This window comes from Medicago truncatula, chromosome 6 (assembly GCF_003473485.1).
Source record: "Medicago truncatula cultivar Jemalong A17 chromosome 6, MtrunA17r5.0-ANR, whole genome shotgun sequence".
NCBI lineage: Eukaryota > Viridiplantae > Streptophyta > Magnoliopsida > Fabales > Fabaceae > Medicago > Medicago truncatula.
This window is the reverse complement of record NC_053047.1, coordinates 2,268,054-2,290,294: the sequence shown is the minus strand read 5'-3', so window position 1 is coordinate 2,290,294 and position 22,241 is coordinate 2,268,054. Positions and strand designations below refer to the sequence as shown.

General features: G+C 30.7%; 2 protein-coding genes and 1 pseudogene across 2 annotated transcripts; all 3 read right to left on the bottom strand.

Moving 5' to 3' along the window:
• Positions 1-846: 846 nt before the first annotated feature.
• LOC11430951 (cytochrome P450 82A4) lies at positions 847-3,444 on the bottom strand. The gene is made up of 2 exons (XM_003618317.4): positions 2,286-3,444; positions 847-1,630 (listed from the first exon to the last, which is right to left on the bottom strand). Exons 1-2 carry the CDS (start codon positions 3,348-3,350, stop codon positions 1,001-1,003), a joined length of 1,695 nt encoding a protein of 564 aa, XP_003618365.4. The 5' UTR covers positions 3,351-3,444; the 3' UTR covers positions 847-1,000.
• Positions 3,445-6,209: 2,765 nt separating this feature from the next.
• LOC11421809 (cytochrome P450 82A4-like) lies at positions 6,210-9,346 on the bottom strand (annotated as a pseudogene).
• A 2,993-nt stretch (positions 9,347-12,339) lies between these two features.
• LOC11425326 (cytochrome P450 82A3) lies at positions 12,340-15,698 on the bottom strand. The gene is made up of 2 exons (XM_003618315.4): positions 14,619-15,698; positions 12,340-13,260 (listed from the first exon to the last, which is right to left on the bottom strand). Exons 1-2 carry the CDS (start codon positions 15,582-15,584, stop codon positions 12,631-12,633), a joined length of 1,596 nt encoding a protein of 531 aa, XP_003618363.1. The 5' UTR covers positions 15,585-15,698; the 3' UTR covers positions 12,340-12,630.
• Positions 15,699-22,241: the final 6,543 nt, after the last annotated feature.

Here is a 22,241-nt window from a genome sequence, read left to right as displayed (position 1 = left end):
CTCTTTCTCTTAAGGATAAAATTGTAAAAATAATAGTAATTATATACAAATTTAATGCTACAACCAACTTTCTTAATCTCTGCAATTTTTGCAAAAGACTCCTATATTTAGGGACGGAGGTAGTAAATTTTAATGCTCTACGGTAGTTAACTATCGCTAGAGTATTTTTAATTTTTAATTTTTTGTTTTAAATGTAGAATAGTAGTTAACTACGGCAAGACAAAATCAGCGGTAGTTAACTATCATTGACGAAAAAATATCATTTTCATGTATTTTTAAGAAGTTATTGAAGTCAAAAAAGTTATTTTCAGAATGCGAGCTCTGGCTAATGGGTTTGATGAATATAGACATTCTATTTTAGTGACTTTAAGACTTATTTTAAGAAATTTTATATCGAAGGAAGATATTACAAAATTCAACAATTGTGACATTTTTCGGAAACTGTTTGAGTGGGTCGGACTTATTAAATTAGGGTACTATAACATGTTTGGATTCAACATCTTTGATGATTAGTATGTTGGTAAGATAAAATAAAAAATGGGGATTTTTAGGAATGGAATGGATGGATCATAATTCATAGGTTAGTGGTGAGGAGATCAGGTAGCTAGGTAAAAATTCGACATCTACAAAATAATCCTCTATTAAAATTTTTCATATAAATATTATAAGGATCTTGTTAACAAGTGTTTTAAGAGCATTGTTTAAAAAACTTTAAAAGAAAATTGTCCTTGAAAATACAAATCAGAAACATGTAAAAATTACTACTTTAAGATGCTAAAATAATACTTTAAAGATACTTGTTAGCTTATAATCATGGAACCAAATGTGTAAATGAATTAGGATAAATTCAACAACTTTCACATTAATCCAAATTATATTACATATCAACAATGAAGTACACCAAATATCACAAAGGATTACACAACTAACACAGTATGAGTCTCAAAGGATTACAAAGTTTCAAAACACAAAATATTATAAATATAATGCTAACACAAAGTCACATAATTTCATAACAATTCGAAGACAAACGTGGCTTTATAAGAATCTCAAGAGGAGTTGTTTTGGTGTTGCTTAATCCAAAAGTTTCATTCATATCAATAGGTTCACTTGATGGATTTAAGATTTCAAAGGAATGCAAAAAACTAGCCAAAGTTAAATGCAGCATTTGAAGCCCTAATGATATTCCGGGACAAATCCTTCTACCACCTCCAAATGGTAATAGCTCAAAATGATTACCTCTAAAATCAATATCTTTATGCGTTGTAAGAAACCTCTCCGGTTTGAATACTAATGGATCTGACCAAACATTAGGATCAGTGTGAATCTTCCAAAGATTCAAAATTAATCGTGTTCCATTTCTTACATCATATCCACCTAAATTACAATTCTCTGAGAATTCACGAGGCACAGATAAAGGGCCAGGTGGATATAATCTTAGTGTTTCTTTGACTATGGCTTGAAGGTACACCAACTTGTCTATATCTGACTTTCTTACACACCTCTCTTTTCCAACTTGAGCATCAAGTTCTTCTTTTGCTTTTTTCAATATTAGAGGATTTCTAAGCAACAAACATATTGCCCATGTAAGGGTAACGCTAGTTGTTTCAATTCCTCCCCCGATTAGTGTCTGTAAAAGAAGTACGAATTTCAAAAGACACATTATGATTAAATAATATATAAGAGATCTATTAGGGTTAAATATTAGAATGTTCTTTTTATTTATTTATAAGACATCTAGGTATGAAAGAATAAATAAGTTTTACGTTTAGGGTTAGATTTGGACTCCCATCTGAGTTGTGTTAGAGCTTTTCTTGAGAGTAGTTATAAAACCTCTCTCTACAATTTTCTTTATTATTAATAAAACATCATATTTTTTCTTAATTATTATTAATCGAAAGGGCGCTACGCTCAAGTAATCTTTGATTATATTTATGCTTAAAATAAGGGCTTGGAATTTGACATTGAATCTTGAGAATTATTAGAATAAAAATGTAAACTATTGTCAGAGAGTACTCTCTCCGTCTCAAATTAAGTGAGTGATTTGATTATTTCACATATATTAGAAAAAATTATAAGTGAAAGAGAGACAAAAATGATTTTAAATGTCTTTGTCATAAAAATAAAGTGGAAAATATTGAATTGAGAATGATGAAAATATTATTAATTAGAATTATAATTGAAAAAAAAGTAATTAATAAGCTATCCACTATAAGCTAATTTATTGGCCTTGCCAAACAGAGGCATAAAAGGATATTTGATTTAAATAGCAAGTATGCACATACCAATATTGTCGCTTTGATTGTAGTATCAGAATCACACCCTTCAATTGGTGTTTCATCAAGCAATGAAAGCAAGGCATCCATGAAGTCTTGATGATCATGATCAATCTTCTTACTCAAACTCCTTTTATGGCGGCGCTCTTCCAACAACTCACCTAAAATCTTGTCCAATTCTTTAGAAGTTGCTTTCATGGCCTTCACATGGCCACCAAAATCAAACCATTTTAGAAAAGGAATGGCATCTCCTATTGTGAACACCCCTAACAATCGCATCAACTCTTGTAAAGCTTTTATACATCTTTGCGCTTCTTCCTCGTTCGCCACATTCGTAGCACCAAAATATCGTTTCCCAACCAGCACTGGAAGAACAATGTTGAAACTTAATTGAGTAAACCATTGCTTTAACTCCACCAACGCGTAGTTTGATGACTCGTTCTTTTTACTAAACCAAACATTGAAGAGCTCTTTAATCCACGCCTGAACTTCTGAGGTATGAAAATATTGTTGTTGTTCGACATGCCTATGGCTGAGGATCTCTGAAGTTGCAATCTTCCTTACTTGGCGCCAACAAGAACCATAGGGTGCTAACGCAAACATGGCACCATTGTAACCCAAATGTTGAGTTGCTTCAAGTTTAGGGCGATTGGATATTGCCAAGTCAATTTTTGTGAAACATTCCTTTGCCATTTCCCAATTGCTAACAACCAAAGCACGTTTGGAACCAAGCTTAATAGTGAACAAGGGTCCATATTTATCAGCCAATGCACCTAAGGTTCTATGAGGTGATTGTGAAGATCTTAATAGTGGGAGGTGACCAAGTATTGGCCATGCCCCTTGAACTATAGGAGCCTCTTTGCTATGGGAAACTTTGTAGGAACGATAAAGAAACAAAAAAGAAAACAAGAATATTGAAAAGAGTGCTACTGAAGTGACACTAGATAGGAAATCAAGAACCAAATCCATTTTATTAGGTAAGGAAAAGCTCCGATGGCCTAGTGGGGATGGATAGAAGATTTGAGTTTGTAGCATGAAAACAATTATTATGCAAATGAAAACTATTATTATCATGGAAATTTATTGTATGTGTAAATGTGAATAATTTAACTGTTTATTTATAATATATATTTAAAACGTATAGAGACAGGCAAGTCAGAAACAAGATATGCATGTATATCAAATACAAACTCCACTGATGACTAAATTTGTCAAGTGCACCAAACCGTTTTCAAGTAATAAAGTAGTAAGTAAGAGCATCTCTACTAAGGTTGTCGTTTTAACTCGGAAACTAGCGTTATTTATTAAAACAACAAATAAAATGCTATAAAATATATAAAAGCGAGTAAATTTGAGGAAGTTTGCAAATTTGATTTAATTGCGCAAAGCAGTTGTGATTGAGCAACCTGATTTGATTCCAGAATTTTAGCTGTGGTTAGGATTCTTTGAAATAACCCATTTTGAGATAAGGGTTCTATTTAGCCGCCGGAAATAACATGTTTTTTTTTTTTTTTTTTTTTTGTAGTGTGAGTTTGTGAGATTATTATGTCGCTTCAACTGTTGACTTTCACCTGCTGATCACAATAAGGTTATACACGCTTTATAGATGCAGGGTAATCAATCCTACAAGGTCTGGTATGCCTATGCAAGTTTAGTAAAGTGGGATCTTACACTCTCGGAGGTAATTGAAACATAAAAGAATTATTCTTCCTAAATTGTCATCTAAAAACTTCAACTTCGTCTATGAATCTTAGAAATTCATCACGTACATTTTCTTACCTTATAAGTAGTTCTACATACGAGAGTAACCCTATCTCGTCTACCTTATCAAGGAGAAGAATAAAATTTAATATACAACGTTCGGAAAAGTATGACCAGAAGTATTTTATGAAGCCTCATGTTTCTACTTGAGACAAAAGGAGAGGATCAACCCATACCTATTCTAATGTTGAAAACATGCTTTCAAACGATATACAACCGACAGTTTAGTCGTGGCTTGACACATACTCCATTTGTTTCAAAATACATGTCACAGTCAACCACTACACACATGACAATACACAACTTTGACCGTTAATATCTTTAATTATATATAATGAAAAAAATAAAAAATTTGATATTTTAAACATATTCATCAAGACAAATCAAACAACATTTTACATGCTAACATTTTTATTTATATATTAGTTAAAAATTATAGTCAAAGTAAATTATATAAATAGTACACATTATATAATTGATTTGTGACATGTATTTTGAAACGGTGAGTATGTCCTTCAAAGGACGACAATGATGAACTCGTACTCAGATGGCAATGTGCTTCCACGGTGGAGGCATGACATTGGTAGTTACACATTTAATGGTTCGTACATTCATGTGACTCTATATTATTCAACATGGCCCATGCTTGAGATATTTATTCATTCATCTTATTTGATTATTAGGTAGTGTTAACTTGTGTTCTTAGAGCACATGTTAAAAAATCTAAAAGAAAAAATATTCTTTAGAATTTTGTGCTTTTAATTGAATAAAAAGTTAACGATTAAATGTAATGCACACTTTTCAATAAATTATTTCTATACTTGAATCATTAATTTGTGCCTTTAAAGTACAAGTTAGCATTTCCCTTGATTATTTTATCTCATGTCGCATTCCTTAATTGATTCGATTTTTTTTTAACTATAAAAACTTCAAATTATGAAAAAGTAAAATATTTAGATCAGATTGCATAATTCAAGGTGTGCATCTTCACATAGAAAATATTAAGATTGCATATGCAATATGTATATTATTTTGTTTGCACATTTTGTTTTTTTAAAATAAATTTTCAAGTGAAATCCTATCAACTTTTCTTAATTGTTACATCTATACCACCAAAACACAAGGGCTAAAAAGAGATATAAAATTATATTGAAAAGATAATATTGAATATGTGGTTGAAATGTAACAATAGAGAAAAATTAAAAAAAATTACACTTGAGAGAATTCATTCCTCCCTCATAGTTGCCGCCACCACTCACACCATTCGTGGCTTTTGAGTGCTCTCAAATAGGTCTATAGGATCATGAATATTTTAAAATATGTTTTTGATTTTATTAAATTATCAAGTTGGTACATATATTAAACAAATCACTAACAATTAGGTTCTTATATTTTTATTCGAAAGCACCAATTAGGTTCTTATATTTACTACAATTTGATCCTTATATTTTGCAATTTACAATCAATTTAGTCCTTAATGTACCTTCATAAAGAGTGATATCAAGAAAATTTGACAGATCCAAAGATCTTTCTGAAATACTTATAACCTCAAAAATTTATTTGAGAGCTTCCTACATGATTAAGGATGAATTTGACAGTTGAGTCAACTCATTAAGGATGAATTTGACAAGCCACACACCTTTTGTTTTTATCTACTACTGTATTATCTGTGACTCAATAGCAATTTTGTTTGTTTTTCTTTAACATCATGATACATGCACATGCATGTCAGCATGAACAGCATGATGTATACTTCTACTATACTATTTTTACAACATTATGTGTAAAAATATTAAATAAAAATTTCCAATTTAAATGTGTCAAGGTGCTCAATTGTTTCCAGATTTAATTGCACTCTCTCTATACTATACCATGTTATATTGATATGCAAAGAAATTTTTTTGCATGTTTGTTACCGACATAAGTTAACTCACGGTATTCGAAACATAATTTAAGTTATATTGGTTGTATTTCAATATGACTTAAGTCACGTTGGGTTATACACATACGTGAGTTAAGTCACGTAAGGTAGAATAATTTTTTTTGTTAGAGATGCTTATAATAAGATACGGGAATAAAAATTGATGCTTGCCCGTAAAATGGTAAATAAAATTTCTTGTATTTATTCAAAATAAATTCATATATGATTATAATTTTCCAAACTCAAAGAAATTCAAGAAGACCATGGATACATCACAAAATTATACAAACAACAGAAAATGGATCACAAAGGTTTACATAGTTTGATAATGGCCAATAGGTTGAATCTTCCATTGTTTACATAGTTTCGTAGCAATTAACAGACAAACATGGTTTAACCAGAATCTCAAGTGGGGTAGCTTTGGAGACCGTCAATCCAAAGACTTCTGTCATATCAATAGGCTCACTCGATGAATACAAGATTTCAAATGAATGCAAAAAATTAGCCAAAATTAAATGCATCATTTCTAGTCCAAAAGATATTTCAGGACAAATCCTTCTACCACTTCCAAATGGTAACAACTCAAAGTGACACCCTCGAACATCAACATCTTTATAAGTGTTAAGAAATCTTTCTGGTTTAAACTTTAATGGATCCGACCAAACATTATGGTCTGTTTGGATTTTCCAAAGATTTAAGATTAGTCGAGTTCCTTTTATGACATCATAACCACCTATGTTACAATTTTCGGTAAACTCACGAGGTGCAGAGAGAGGACCAACTGGATATAATCTTAGGGTTTCTTTGATTATCGCTTGAAGGTACACCAACTTGTTTATATCCGACTTTGTTACACATTTATCTCTTCCAACGTGGAAGTCAAGTTCTGCTTTTGCTTTTTCCAATGTATGAGGATTTTTCAGTAACAAACATATTGCCCAAGTAAGGGTAATAGCACTTGTGTCAATTCCTCCTGCAATTAGTGACTGTAAATGAAGTGAAAATTTTATAAAAATGTGTATAAGAGTAAGTTTAAATAAAATTCAAACATGTATCAATTGAAGCAAAGTGTTTGGTAAGTTCGTATAGAGTTTTTCTTTCTGTTCCATTGGCCCTCCACTCAGGGCCGGCCCCGAGGGGGCGCAAGCAGCTCTAGCGAGCCGAGCCTCTAAAATTTGGGGGTCTAAATATTATTTTTTAAAAATATAATACATGTAATTATTTAATATATACAAATGGCGTAAAAAAATAAATAAGTCAAACTGAAATGGCCAAGCGGTATTAGCACGAACTGGTGGTATCCAATTCCTAGGTTCGACACTCTGAATGTAGGTATTTTTTAAATTAGTACTTTTTTTCCTTTTTTACTCTTTAATTAACCCCGGATCCGTTTTTCTTTAATTAATTTTTCTTTTTTAATTAATTATTTTTAGTATGAGAGGCCTTTTTAGTTTGGACATAATTTATTGTGGATTTGAGGCTCCTTAATCTTCTCTCCAATTCAACCAAATTGTCCTTAATATATTGGATTATATATTTAAAAATAAAAGCACAATATCATTGTTTTCTTCTTATAATTTTTGCCTCATACTTATCGTATAAAATTATAAAGCACTAACAACAAATATTATAATTTTTCATTTGAAAGAAAAAACATTATAATTATTTTCTAAAAAAACATTATAAATATTTTATTTTTTTCTTTGTACAAATTAAGGAAAATAACACCCTAGAAAATTGATAATGATGTTCGTTTGAAGTTGTATTTTTATATTATTGATTAGAATATCAATTTTTTTGTGTTAGTTACAATAATGACTTTTTTTTTTATCTTTACGGATCTTATTTTTAATTTAAATTGATAATTGCTCTTTTAAAAAAAATTATGTTTTTATTTTATTAGGGGCCTATTTATATATGAGAGCCGAGCCTCCAATTACCCAGGGATGGCCCTGCCTCCACTATACGAGTTTAAAAAATAATTGTATTGATAAAGCGAATATAATGAAAGTATACATACCAACATCGTGGCTTTGATTGTGGTATCGGCATCAAAACCCTTCAATTGTTGTTCCATCAAACAGTGAAAGCAATGCGTCCATGAAATCTTGATCACGATCAACCTTTTCATTCAATGTTCTATTACGACGCTCCTTCAACCATTCATTTAAAATCATGTCCAATTCCTTAGAAGTTTTTTTCATAGCTTTCACATGGCCACCAAAATCAAACCGTTCTAAACAAGGAATAGCATCTCCCACCGTGAATTGCCCCATCAAACGCAAGATTTCCTCTACAGCTTTGATACACTTTTGCGCTTCTTTCTCATCGAGCTCATTCATAGCACCAAAATATCGCTTCCCAACAATCATCGGAAGTACAATGTTGAAATTCAACTCAATAAACCATTGCCTCAACTCGACTAACACATAGTTGGACTCGTTATTACTCTTCCAAACATTGAAGAGCTCTTTAATCGAAGTTTGAACTTCCAAAACACAAATTTCTTGTAGTTTTTCAATACGACGATTAACAAGGATCTCTGACAATGCTATCTTACGCACTTGGCGCCAATAAGGACCATAAGGTCATAGAATTAACATGGCTCCATTGTAAGCCAAATGTTCAGTTGCAACAAGTTTAGGACGAGTGGAAATTGCAACGTCAAATTTGGTGAAACATTCCTTCGCCATTTCCGAATTGCTAAGTACCAAAGCATTTTTGGAACCAAGTTTGATGGTGAACAAGGGTCCATATTTATCAGCTAAATCACCTAAAGTTCTATGTGGTGCTTTGGAAGCCTTTAACAATGGGAGGTGACCAAGTATTGGCCATGCACCAGCCACTATAGGAGCTTCTTTGCTCTTAGAACCATTAGAGGTACGGTTGTGAAGAAACAAAGAGTACATGAAGATTATAGAAATAAGTGCTGCTAATGCAGTGCCATTAGTTAGGTAATCATGGATTAAATCCATTTAATTAGATTAGATAGCTATAGTAATGGGTGAGAGTGTACCTTAAGGGGGTGTTTGTTTCCTGGTTTAAAAAGTTATTCCCAGGAATATGGAGGTTGGAATTATAGATTCCTATGTTTGTTACAAAGTTAAAAAAAATAACTCCCGGGAATAAAGAATTCCTAGGAAAAAAATAATTTCCACTTACCCATGATTTTATTCCCAAAGAAAGTGGCCGGGAATAAAAGATTCCCATGTAAATGGTACTAAAATGGAAATAACTACCCATATACCCACTATCACAAACAATTCCCATGAATCTGACAATTATTTACCAAACACAATTTTCTAAAAATACTCAGGAATAAGATGCCCATTATTATTTCCCAGGAAAGGTTAATCCCAGGAATGAAATTTTAAACCGTCAAACAAACGCCCCCTAAGTGTTATGTTTATATAGACTACTATTGGCTAAGTAAAATTTTATTCTAGCCACTTTACTAAGTAAAGTTTTAAAGCCCACTCTCAAACAAAACATAGACAAAATTTAGTTTGGTATAACTAGAATCTATTTATAATAAAGTACTTAAAAATGGTGTTAAATTATTTAAAGTCTCTCTCACCTTTTATTTTCAATGTTTCAATGATCTCAGTGTTTATCGCAAATATTTTATCCTAGGCTGCTCAATGCACGTAAATATAATAGACTTGTTGATGGTAATAGGGAAAAAGTCATACGTTGGTACTAAAATTAAAGGCTTAATTGCATTTTTCCCGTCTATAGTTTGTCAATTGTGCGATTTTGCACCCCATTGTTTAAAACGAGCCATTTTGCCCCCTATAGTTTTCCCCTTCATGATTTTATGGTTCCCATGACATTTAATGCTGATGTGTCTGTTATTTATCAATTAATGTGTGCCACGTGTGTAAAAAAAATGGTATTTTTCAGATTAATTGATAAAAATACCATCATTTTCACGTGCATCCTTCTCTCAAAATCTGAAAAAATACCTTTTTTTTTATTTTTAAAAAATGGAATTACACACGTGGCACATATTAATTGATAAATAACAGACACATCAGCACTAAATGTCATGGGAACCATAAAATCAGAAAGGGGGAAAACTATAGGGGGAAAAATCGCTCGTTTTAAACAATGGGATGCAAAATCGTACAATTGAAAAACTATAGGGGGAAAAATGCAATTAAGCCAAAATTAAATTGTTCAAAGTTTTAACTTTATTAACAACTTAGAATAGAAAATGAGTATTAGCAAGTCAATTATTATCTTTTGGTAAATTAATTAACTCAATTATTGAATGCAAAGTCTACACACGACAAATAAATAAAAAAACTTAGTACAATAAAATTTATTGCTCAACAACACCTTTTCACTTTGTTATCAACTTCATCCTCATAAGTAATCATGTTTGCAAAAAGAGAACTCTTCAACTTATTTGTCTTCTCTTTTGAATTAGCAATTATTTCATGAATTTTAGACATTTAACTTTTACCTAACCAAACTAGCTCTTATGGTTGAAATCTTATGCCATATTGATCACCATATTTATTTCCTTACCAACCGTTAGTTACTAGTATAAACATCATATATCTCATATTTGTAACAATGAGGTAGATCTTTTAGATTGGTTAAACATTTAACAAAGTGTCTTGATTTGGAGTTTGGTCAGACATATATAAACATGAGGTAGACCTTTTTAGCTCAGTTAATCAAAATTACCGAATTAAAAAGTGAACGATTCCTAACACCATGTAGCAATAAACAGTAGTTAACTACAAATGGAAATATTTTTAGAAATTTGAGGTACTTGTGAGCAATCCAAAATGCCTAAATAGCAATTTTCTCGGTTTTTAACCAAATTAAAATAGGCCCTACATTATGCTTTGGGCAATTTTATATTTACTTTCAATAGGTGTAATATCTATTGGAAAACATTTCCTAAACTGCCATGATTTTTTTTTAATCATCTCATTGGCATGAAATTTTTACTGTCGTTTAACAATGTTTAATATCCGTCGAAGAATCTTTTTTCTAATGGCTTCCATTGAAGAACCTATGTGCATGCACATAACATGAGTTTTTTCCAATATAGAAGATCCATCGATCAATACAATCAAGCTGATATTAATTAAAAACCTTCATAATTAATCTTTTTATATATAAGACTAACCGTTATTCATGACTAATAGCACCATTTGGCCGGTGAGTGAGAAATCAAAATTAATATTCCACCAAGTCAAGTAGAGATTACTCAATATGCTAATACAATGGATTCTCATTCAAATCAATCCAAACAATTCTAACACTACTTGTAAGATAAACTATTTTTTATTTTTGATATTATAGAAAAAAAAAATATCTACGCAAATTAGTAAAGAAATTGAGCTATTATGCCACTACAATACTATATTTATCTTTTTTTCTTCTTCTTTTGACATGAAAATTAAAGTAATAATGTACAACTAAAGGTATTACAAAATCCTCAGCTTCATCTTTGGGTTTTTCGTTTCACCTATTTCACTTCAATTGCACCTTTTCTTTCTGTTTATTTTTGTTAATCTTATGCTTCAATTTTTTTACCTAATTCCCAAAAAATCCTTTGTTGTTAATGAGTAGATGAATTTTGGTGATTAGATTTGGTGATGTTGTTGATGGTGATGGAAGTGTAGTGACAAGATGATGGTGATGTTGTTGTTGATGATTGTTGTTTTTGAATTTTTTTTTATTTTTTTTTGGGTAGATGATGAAGATGATGATTGCGTTGATGAATGTGATATTAAAAACGATGAACAAGAGTAAGGAAGAAGATAAAGAAAGTGAAAACAAATTAATTGTTGTTGGCTTACCGTGAGATAAAATAGGTATGTGAAATCAAATGGTCATCTTTTTAAAAAAAGATCAAACAAATTAAATTAAAAATAATAATAATAATAATAATAATGTTTATGGTAGATCACTTTTAAAGTTGATCCACCATAGACATTATTTGAGGGTAAAATTAATAGAATAAAACCATATTGATCGACAACGATATAGATAAGGGACCAATATGAACGGTTTAAGAATTATGGAACGAAAATGATATGCAAATATTAATTAAGAGACCAAAGTGGCCAATTAAGCCAATAAAAATTAATTAAAGCCTCATGAGGGACATGAACATTAAATATGATATGAACATATACACGTTGACACCGAGATAAAGTTTTATGAAAATAACATAGTTCAATGTAATTATATGTATTTGTCTCTCATATTAACATGTGTCGAATACCAAAACATGGTTTTGATAAAAAAAAAAAATTGTGGTACAGACATTATGATTGCCCTAAAACGCATTGCAACGCTCCTCTATCACTATGCTTGTATCTGTACATTTATTTCTAGAACATACTAGTTTTCTACTTCTCTCTATCAAATATCAAATTAATAAACAAACACCCACACAATACATTACATAGGATAAATAGTTTGATAATTGACAATAGACCAAGAATTATAGAAAGACCAACAATGACATTCAGAGACTCCCTAAATTTTGATATACTCATTCAACACATCATTTTCTCTATATCTTTTTTCTATCATATCATCAACCTATTACATTTATCACATCATTTTTTTTTCTTATATCTGTATCTCTCTCAAAGTGTATATACACCTCTGAGGTGTTTAACAAATATTTTCTAACAATAATCACAACATTTCATAACAATTGAGAGACAGGTGTGGTTTAATGAGAATCTCAAGTGGAGTAGCTTTGGTGTTTGCTAATCCAAATTCTTCAGTCATATCAACAAGTCCGGGTGTTGGATTTAAGATATCAAAGGAATGCAAAAAACTTGCTAGAGTGAAATGCACAATTTGAAGTCCAAAAGATATTGCAGGACACTTCCTTCTACCACTTCCAAATGGTAGTAGTTCAAAATGATTACCTCTAACATCAACAACTTTATGAGTGGTAAGAAACCTTTCTGGTTTGAACTCTAATGGATCTGACCAAACACTAGGATCAGTTTGAATCTTCCAAAGATTTAGCATTAACCGAGTTCCTTTTCTAACATGGTAACCACCAATAGTGCAATTCTCTGAGAATTCACGAGGTGCGGCGAGAGGACCTGGTGGATGCAATCTTAGGGTTTCTTTTACTATAGCTTGAAGGTATACCAACTTACCAATATCCGACTCGTTTACAAGCCTTTCTTTGCCAACGTGAGTGTCAAGTTCTTCTTTTGCTTTTTTCAATACAAGAGGATTTTTCAATAGTAAACATATTGCCCATGTAAGAGTAACACTACTTGTGTCACTTCCTCCGATAAATAATGTCTGCAAATTAAGTTCAATTTTGTTATTATAAATATGATCATATATATAAGTATGTCGATGTGATTATTTAATGTTTAAATAAAGCTAAACAATGTAGATCAATAAAAAAAGTGAAAACTTATGTGTACGAATTAAGGTTTCATATCAATATTTGGAAAGTTCAAATCTTATCTGTGAAAGAAAAAAGGAGTTCAATTCTTGTTACAAAAGGAGCATGTGTACGTTTGTCTTAACCTAGGTCTTGATGTTCTAACTTTTGAATAGAAAAGTAAATATTGGAACAGCTTTGTCCCATATTTCTTTATAATTTTATGCTTAGATATTAGTTAAAGGATGGCTTTAGTGGATGATCATGGATTTATTACAAATTTTATTATTATTGTACTGTTATCAGTATACAATAATATTGAGTTTTTTCTAGTAGTAATAAAATATGGGTATGCTAACCGGTGTCTCCGGGGTACTGGTTAAGCATATCATAAAAGGGAATTATTACCATAAAAGGAAACTATTTTTGACTTTATTATAAATTAATTACACAATTTCAATACATTAACTACTATATAATTTCCTTTTTCATATCCTTAACCAGTGCCCCGGGAGCACCGGTTAGCATTTCACATAAAATATTCGTTTAACATGCAATATCAAGTTAATTTCAAACATGTTTTGGTATGTTTCTGGCTTTTGACTTTAGAAACTTTACTAGTAAGAACATCTCCCCCCTATATCAATATATGTAGTTTTTAAGAGGATTTATTTTGCCACACAAAATGGAAAAAGCACGCTTACCGTTCATTTTGCATACATTTCTATAAACAATTAGCCTTAAACTTAATATCGACTAATTTTTAAAAGAAAAATGCTAATAAGTACTTTAAAGACACTATTTAAAAAATTTATATAGTAAATTTTTTTATAAAAACTTGTACATTCAATACATCGAAAATTGACGTATTAGATATTTTCAATAAATAATTTTGTAATTGAAAATCATTAAGAGTGCTCCTTAGAATACTCATTAGCAAAACCATTTTCAAAAAAGTTCATATTAGCTGGGATATGTTATGACATCTTGTAAAAAAAAGAGAGATAGTTATGAAAGATTCCATTTGTTTATTATTATTTTACAATACCCAGTACTTGAAGAATTACTTTTTTTTTTATTTTTTATTAATGAGTATTAAGTTTTCTTAATAGAAATAAAAGATGTGATTAATATGATTTTTTTGAGATGTTAGTTGAATATAAAACTGATTTCACTAAACAATTGAATATATGAAATACTTCTTTGCCTTTAAATCTTTGGTTTAAATTATCTTAATCATACAAAATCTTAGTAAAAGATAAATACATACCAATATTGTTGCTTTGATTATGGTATCACAATCAAACCCTTCCATGGTTTTTCCATCAAGCAATGAAATTAACACATCCATGATGTCTTGATCTTGATCATCAGCCTTTTCAGTCAAAGTCCTTTTATGGCGATGCTCCTTCAACCACTCACCTAAAATTTCGTCCATTTCCGTAGAAGTTTCATCCATGGCCTTCATATGACCACCAAAATCAAACCATTTTAAACAAGGAATAACATCTCCCACCGTGATTACCCCGAACAAACGCATAATCTCCTTCAAAGCTTTCACACTTCTTTGAGCTTCTTCAACAATAGTTTTTGCACCGAAATATCTCTTCCCAACAGCCATTCGAAGAACCATATTAAATGTTAGGTGTGTAAACCATTGCTTCAAATCCACCAACATATAGTTTGACGGATATGACTCTTTCTTTTTGCTATACCAAACATCGAAGAGCTCTTTAATTGATGTTTGAACTTCAGAAACACGAACATGTTGTTGTTGAATAATTCGACGATTGGTGAGGATCTCTAAGGTTACAATTTTGCGAAGTTCACGCCAATAAGGACCATAAGGTCCAAAGCCAAATACGGCTCCTCCATAGGCTAAGTGTTCGGTTGAAATGAGCTTGGGACGAGACGAAACAACCATGTCGTGTGTAGTGAAACATTCCTTGGCAATTTCCCAATTGTTAAGTATTAAAGCATGTTTAGAACCAAGCTTGATAGTGAATATTGGTCCATATTTATCAGCTAATGGACCTAAAACTCTGTGGGGTGGTTGTTTGCCACTAAAAATTGGGAGGTGACCAAGTATTGGCCATGCACCTTTAGCTATGGGTGCTTCTTTGTTTTTGCTGTGAGAAAATTTTGAGAGTCCAAATAGAAATAAACATAGGGGAATTAGAGAAATTAGGAGTGCAATTGTTGTGGCGTTTATTAAACTGCTTAAATCTAAATCCATTGTAGCTAGATGGTGTTGTGTTTTGTACGAGGTTGGTGGATAGAAGTAGAATTAGAGTTGTATTACTCTTGAATGCTAGCTTATAAATATAGAAAAAATTATAATATTTTTGAAAAAGAAAGAAAGGAAGGATGGAGAAAGTGAAGTGTTTGTGAATATGTGTACAAAAACCAATAATATATATCTCCCTCACATAACGTAAATTATAATTGATCTTGAACACGATTTTAAGTGTTGTTTTGGAATTTGAAAATTACCACGGCTAAGATTATCGGATTGAGTTACGATTAGATAGTCATTTTTAAGACGTTTGATGACATCGTTTAAAGTTGTGAAAGACAACTATCAACCACATGCCCCCATGATAAAACAGTTCAATTCACTCTTGTGATTTACTATTGCATTATCGAAAACGGTTCGAGAATTACACCCAAAAATATGCCTATTATGGCCACTCAAATATGGTACCTATACCACTCTAAATCGAAAATGATTGAATAAAGAGAGAAAAAAAATAATACTTTGATGGCTCAAACTAGAGGGAGAAGAGAAGAAAAAAGATTGATAACTCAGACGCCTTTTTGGTGTACCGAATGATATAAGTGTTGTTTTCGAAATTGAAAATCACCATCGAAAAGATTATCGGATTGAGTTACGATTAGATCTCTCTCTCTCTCTTAGACGTTTCACTACATCTTTTAAAGTTGTATAAGACAAACTATCAACCACGATGACTTTAGAATAAAACAGACCAACTCACTGTTGCGATTTACTATTGTTTTGTAGAAAACAGTTCGAGAATAACATCCTAAAATATGACTAGTATGGCCACTCAAATATGGTACGTATACCACTCAAAATCGAAAGTGGCTAAATAAAGAGAGAAGAAAATAATAGATTGATGGCTCAAACCAGAGGGAGAAGAGAGGAAAAAAAGATTGATAACTCAGACACCTTTTTGATGTACCGAATGATATTTGCTATTTGGAAAAACCGGAGTGAAACTTGGTGAGCAAGTAGGGTACGCGCGAAAAAGATAACAAGAAATACTACAAAAACAAATTTTGAGGTCTTTTAAACTTAAAAAAGTACTACAAAAATTAATAATTTTAATTAAATTAAGCAGCTGTCTCATTTGCAGCTCCTTAGCCTGGTTCTCGTAAACATAGCTCAATTTATAAAGATAATACATCGTAATACGAAAGAGTTGACGTTTGAATTCGAAATTTCTCCTTTATTCATCTTAAAAGATGAATTTTTAACTATTAATCTTCTTCACCAAATAAAATTCTACACTACCATGTGGTAAAGATCCACTTTTGGTGGGTGGTTAATTTAAAAATCCAAACATAATGATATTAATATTTAGCCGCCCCTCTCTCATCATCTCTATTCAACTGGTCATCTATTTTCTACGAGAGATATTGGTTGTAAATATTATTATTATTTTTTGTATGAAATCACCCTAAATAATTGATTTTAATGTATGAGTGCGACATTTTTGTTTGATTTATCGTCATATTTCGGTGACCGTATTTGTTTGGTTAAGATATAATTAATTACATATTCAATTAATAATGTAAACGTACGTCAATATTATAGAAACATGATTATTCTATTCACTTTTGATGTTATCGTACAGTTACGTGTATTTTACCCTCCTTTTTCTTTTTTTATATATTAACATGGGTGTTGTAAATTTATTTGCATATTATCCTTTTCAGTTGTAGAGACAACGAACTTATGTTGTTCTCGATTCATTCTACCAATTTGAATAATACTACACCAGTCTACACGGCGCACACAATTTTTTTTTTTTTTTTTAAGGTCACAAATCAAAACTTTTAAATATAGGCAATTATAATGAAAAATCGATTTTGGTGAATTAAAATAAAAAAATATCAATTCAAATAGAAAAATGTTAGATAACGCGAATCTCAATTTTACGAAAGCATCCTGAAAGCAATTTTTTAATTGGTTGGTTTTTATGTCGGGATGATTTCGCTATAACACCCTTCGCTGTGTTTAGCAATGCTGTTTCAAATATATTGTTCTTTCTAGAACCGAAGTTATAGCACCAGGTATTGTAAGTGTACTTTAAAATAAGGTGGAGATTCATGAATCAAGTTGCTTTTGTAAAATATATTTTTAATCAAATTAATATTTTATTACTATTGTGACGCCCAACTATTTTTTTTACTTTTATAAATTCATTTACTTTCAACCCTAATATTATCCTTTACATCCACTTTTTAATTTCCTATTTTAAAAATTCATCCACTTTCTATTCTGAAAAGGATAGCGAGTTTAACTTTTCCCCCACTCACCTAAAATTTTCTAATATCCCCTTTTGACTATGCTTCATTTCGCTAAATAGTATTCTAGATATGCATGACAACGGAGTGGGGCAGAGACAATATCTTCCACGTACTTGAAACTAATAGGGTTTTGACAGGTCCATCTCTTAGCAAGCGTAAGGTGAGCTACGACGTCGAGCCCCATAATTTTAGGAGTCTCAAACATTTTTTCTTTCTAATATAGCCTTCAAAAGTGTCAAGTATTTAAAATAATAGACACCTTGTAATGATTTGGTGGTAAAATAGAATGCACTTAGGTCTTTGATCTTGAGGTTCAATCTCGAGCATTTGTGTGAATTTGAATGAAATATAAAATTCTCAATTACATATACAACTATTATGCTATTACCATTTTTTTTTTATCAAATTTAAAATTTAATTTATAAGAATGACTATTTTTATGTTATTTACAACGTAAATTAATAGATGATTATTATTGCTTAAAAAATTTTGTTATTTCATCGGAGGCCCTTTTTAATATTTGAACATGGCCTCCGGTGCTTCCCTACTAGTAGATTCTCCGATAATACCCACCCGTTCAGAATGATGCATCACTAAAATTAAATCACCAACTAATTCCTAATATATCCTTATAAGGAGTCCTTCAAACGAACCAGAATGTCCCATATATTTATTTTCTCCACCATAGAGTACTATGCATACATATTATTGGGGTATGATACACAAATCTCATTATTTGTGCATCCTAAATGCCATCATAAATGTTGCATTTAAACCATCATCCATTCGGTCTACACCATTTCGCATTTCCTATACTTGTTGGTATAGTAGTTGTTGGCTGACTCACCTTTCGGGATATTTTCCACTCATAAAGCATGGACCTGCCATGCTCTACCACGAAGGATTGAACATCAACTATCTCATTTCACACTTTATTATTTTTCTACTTTCATATGCTCCAAAGCACGCAAGAGAAAAGTGATGCGTCTTCAACTGATAACACCTTCAAAACTTTGAAAATTATGCCCGAATTTTCATGTTCTTTGTTCACAATGTTGTTAATTGTTGGATGCGCCGTAAACATGCTCCAAACATTATGGTTGCTTGGATACTTGAAAAACAGATCAAAACTATCTTCATTATCTGAATCACAAAAGATACAATTTGTAGGACAATTTACTCCTTTATCTCGGAGTCTCATGGGTTGGGAGGCAATTCCTACAAACTCATTGCATATTTTTTTTTTCTCTGCTTTTGGTGGTATCTTGAGTCTCTAAATCAAATCCCATGAACCATTCACCTTAAAATTATTCGTGTCAAGTAATCCATCCATACACAAACGATAAACACTACGAGCATAATACTTCCTAATATCTTCTTTTTTTCCAAAAGAGCTGGTCTTCGCGGACAGAAGGATGCAGCGACGTATTAGTAATATGAGAAACAATCTGCCGATTGAAAATTGTGTTTAGAAAAGGAACATTCTATGCCTTGTAGCCCTTTAGCATGCAATCCATATTGTGTATGCATTGTTTCAAACTAAGAACCATATAATACAATGAAATTGAACATGAACCATAGAGTAGTTAGCAATTGGGTTTATGGGTTTGGACACAACACTTTAATCCAAAACTTTAAAGCATTGAGTTTATTGATTCTATCACTTATATATAATTGTTCAATCTCCAATTTTTAGATAAATAGGAGACTTGTAACTCACATTTGTCACAAATTGAACCAATTGAACCAAATTGTATTTGTTAATAGAATCCATTACAGGGGGCGGATCTGGACTAGACCCGGTGTGGAAAAAAGGTATTCGTCCGTCTCACAATAGGTTTCCTATTTTAATGGCTTACGGGTATGTTATCCAAATGGAACCAATGCAAACACTCTTCTAAATTTACGATCATAGAGTAATGCAGAATAGATTATTGATGCATCCAAAGTTCATTACCAACAATAGAGGACGACAGTGCGGCTTCACAAAGTTGATAAGTTTTAAATTTACCAAGTTTATTTTATGAGAGTGGATTACAAACACTGTGGATTGTATTTTGAGATAAAAGTGTTCTTTGTTGGGCGATTCAAGTTATTTTTGACGTGGGTATAATATTATTTGTAGTGAAGGATCCAGAAATGTTAACTTGCGGGTGCAAGATTTTATATGATAAATATTTATAGAAAAATTTTAGCAATTCAAAAATGATATAATAATAACATCATGATCATTAAGCAAAATTCTCGAGATTATAATCACTATCCTATTATATATTAGAAAAATTAAAGACTCCTCAACATCTACAAGTTAAAATTGTTCTTTACTTATCTTTATATTTAAAAAGTATGGTGGAAATTATTCAAAATTTCATATCAAATGCATTTACACACTTGATTTTATAAAATTAATGAGTGAAACCATTTTATAAAGTATAAATTTATATTTAATGGGACAATCTATTATTTTAAGAGGATACAACCATTAAAATATCAAAGACTTAACAAATATAACAGGACGAGTAGTGGGGGCAGTTGCCCCCACTCCATAATGCCTAGATCCGTGGCTGAGTATTTGTACTTAACTCCATTGTGTTGGTTTAGTACAATCTATTCTCTTTTATTGATTAAAAATTATATAGCTCTCATCAAATTTATAGAAAACTTACATAATTTGATGGAAAACGTATGAATTGTAATAAATAAATAAAATAAAAAGAAGAGAAATGTCGGATATCACGAACCAAAAAATACGAAAAGGCACGTTAAGTATAAATAGTAGACCAGTCATCACAAAAAAAAAGGAGTATTTTTTTTGAAGGAAAAATAGATATATATATATATATATATATATATATATATATATATATATATATATATATAGTAGAAAAATTGGAGTAATTACCTTTATATCCTTTTTTTTTTTGGTTCAAAAAAGTTATCACTTCCCTCTCCTCTTCAAACACCATCTATCTATCTATATATCTTTGAATTAAAATCATGAACTATTCTTAGTCTTCCATTGTATCTATGTGGCACCTCTAAAAAACTTCGTTTCTACTCTCTTATTCTATCTAATCTAATAGTTGTACTAGATAGATAGATAGATTAGAAATAATGTGCAATTAAGTACTCCCTCTGTTTTTAAATATAAGTAAAATTGACTTTCTAGATTCATTTATTTAATGAATGAACCTAAAAAGTCAATTTTACTTATATTTAAAAACGGAGCGAGTATAAGTGACATAAATATAAAGATAACTTTTCACTGCTCTCAATTAATATATAAGCCAAAGAGTTTTAACGGTTACTCTACATATGCTCAATTTTTAAGAAGATTTTGATGTGCTATGATAATTTCGTATGTTCATATAAAAGACTCTTTTTTTTAAAGAAACACGTAAAAGACTTATATACTTTTTTTTGAAGAAGTTAAAATGAAATATATTACCACATCAAAGGCCTTTCTAGCATAAGGTGTGCAAAGGAATAAAAATCTTTCTTTAAAATATGATACAAAGTACTAAAATTACAACTAAACAAAAGCGAGCATCACAGAACAGCTTAACACCAAACAAATATCTGTTTTGTTTAGTTCTATAGACCAATCAAATTGCAGTTATAAATTAAATAAATTAAAATAGATAGATCTCAAATAAATTAGTTATTAAATTTTAGTTACCAAAAAAATGTTACATTATATACATACTTCCCTATCAAGTAAAAAACAATATAGGTTTCATATTTTCTCCACATGAACATCAAACAAATTTTTAAAATTATAATAGTGATCACGATACTACCAATATTTTTATAAATACAAACAATTAAGATTAATATTAATTTAATAATAATCACTTTGATTTATCAGTCATGGGTTTTTTTTTGAAGGAATCACTCATGGGGTTAATGACAGTCTTTTATTTTTTTTTTAATTTTCAGTTATAGTTTTATCAAGTGCTATATATTGTCACATTCATAATCAATATATATTCTTTGTGCATAGATCTGCCAAGTGTTTGTAGTGTAAAATTTGGTTTTCATTGATCAACACTTTCTCCAAACAACTTTCGGTGGTAATTTTCAATTTTATATTCTGATTTTTGGTCATCTTTCTTGCTAAGTTAATCTATTGTATAGATTCGTCAAATATTTTTCTCTACATATCTTTCTCATTGACTTGTGAATTGACGTAACATTTGTTAATCTACTATTATATAAATTGGTCAAATATTTTTGCTCTACATTTTTATCATTGACTAGAGAATCGACATAACATTTGTTAGTCTACTTTTCTAGCTTGCTTTCTTATAGTTATAGTATTTTCTATTGTTTAGTATGG

What these genes read in the sequence shown, in the direction of transcription:
- LOC11430951 (XM_003618317.4), bottom strand. Translation starts at nt 3,350, where the DNA reads ATGATAATAATAGTTTTCATTTGCATAATAATTGTTTTCATGCTACAA. An exon ending in CAATCAAAGCGACAATATTG is followed by an intron (nt 1,631 to 2,285) that starts GTATGTGCATAC and finishes CTTCTTTTACAG; the next exon opens with ACACTAATCGGGGGAGGAAT.
- LOC11425326 (XM_003618315.4), bottom strand. Translation starts at nt 15,584, where the DNA reads ATGGATTTAGATTTAAGCAGTTTAATAAACGCCACAACAATTGCACTC. An exon ending in TAATCAAAGCAACAATATTG is followed by an intron (nt 13,261 to 14,618) that starts GTATGTATTTAT and finishes CTTAATTTGCAG; the next exon opens with ACATTATTTATCGGAGGAAG.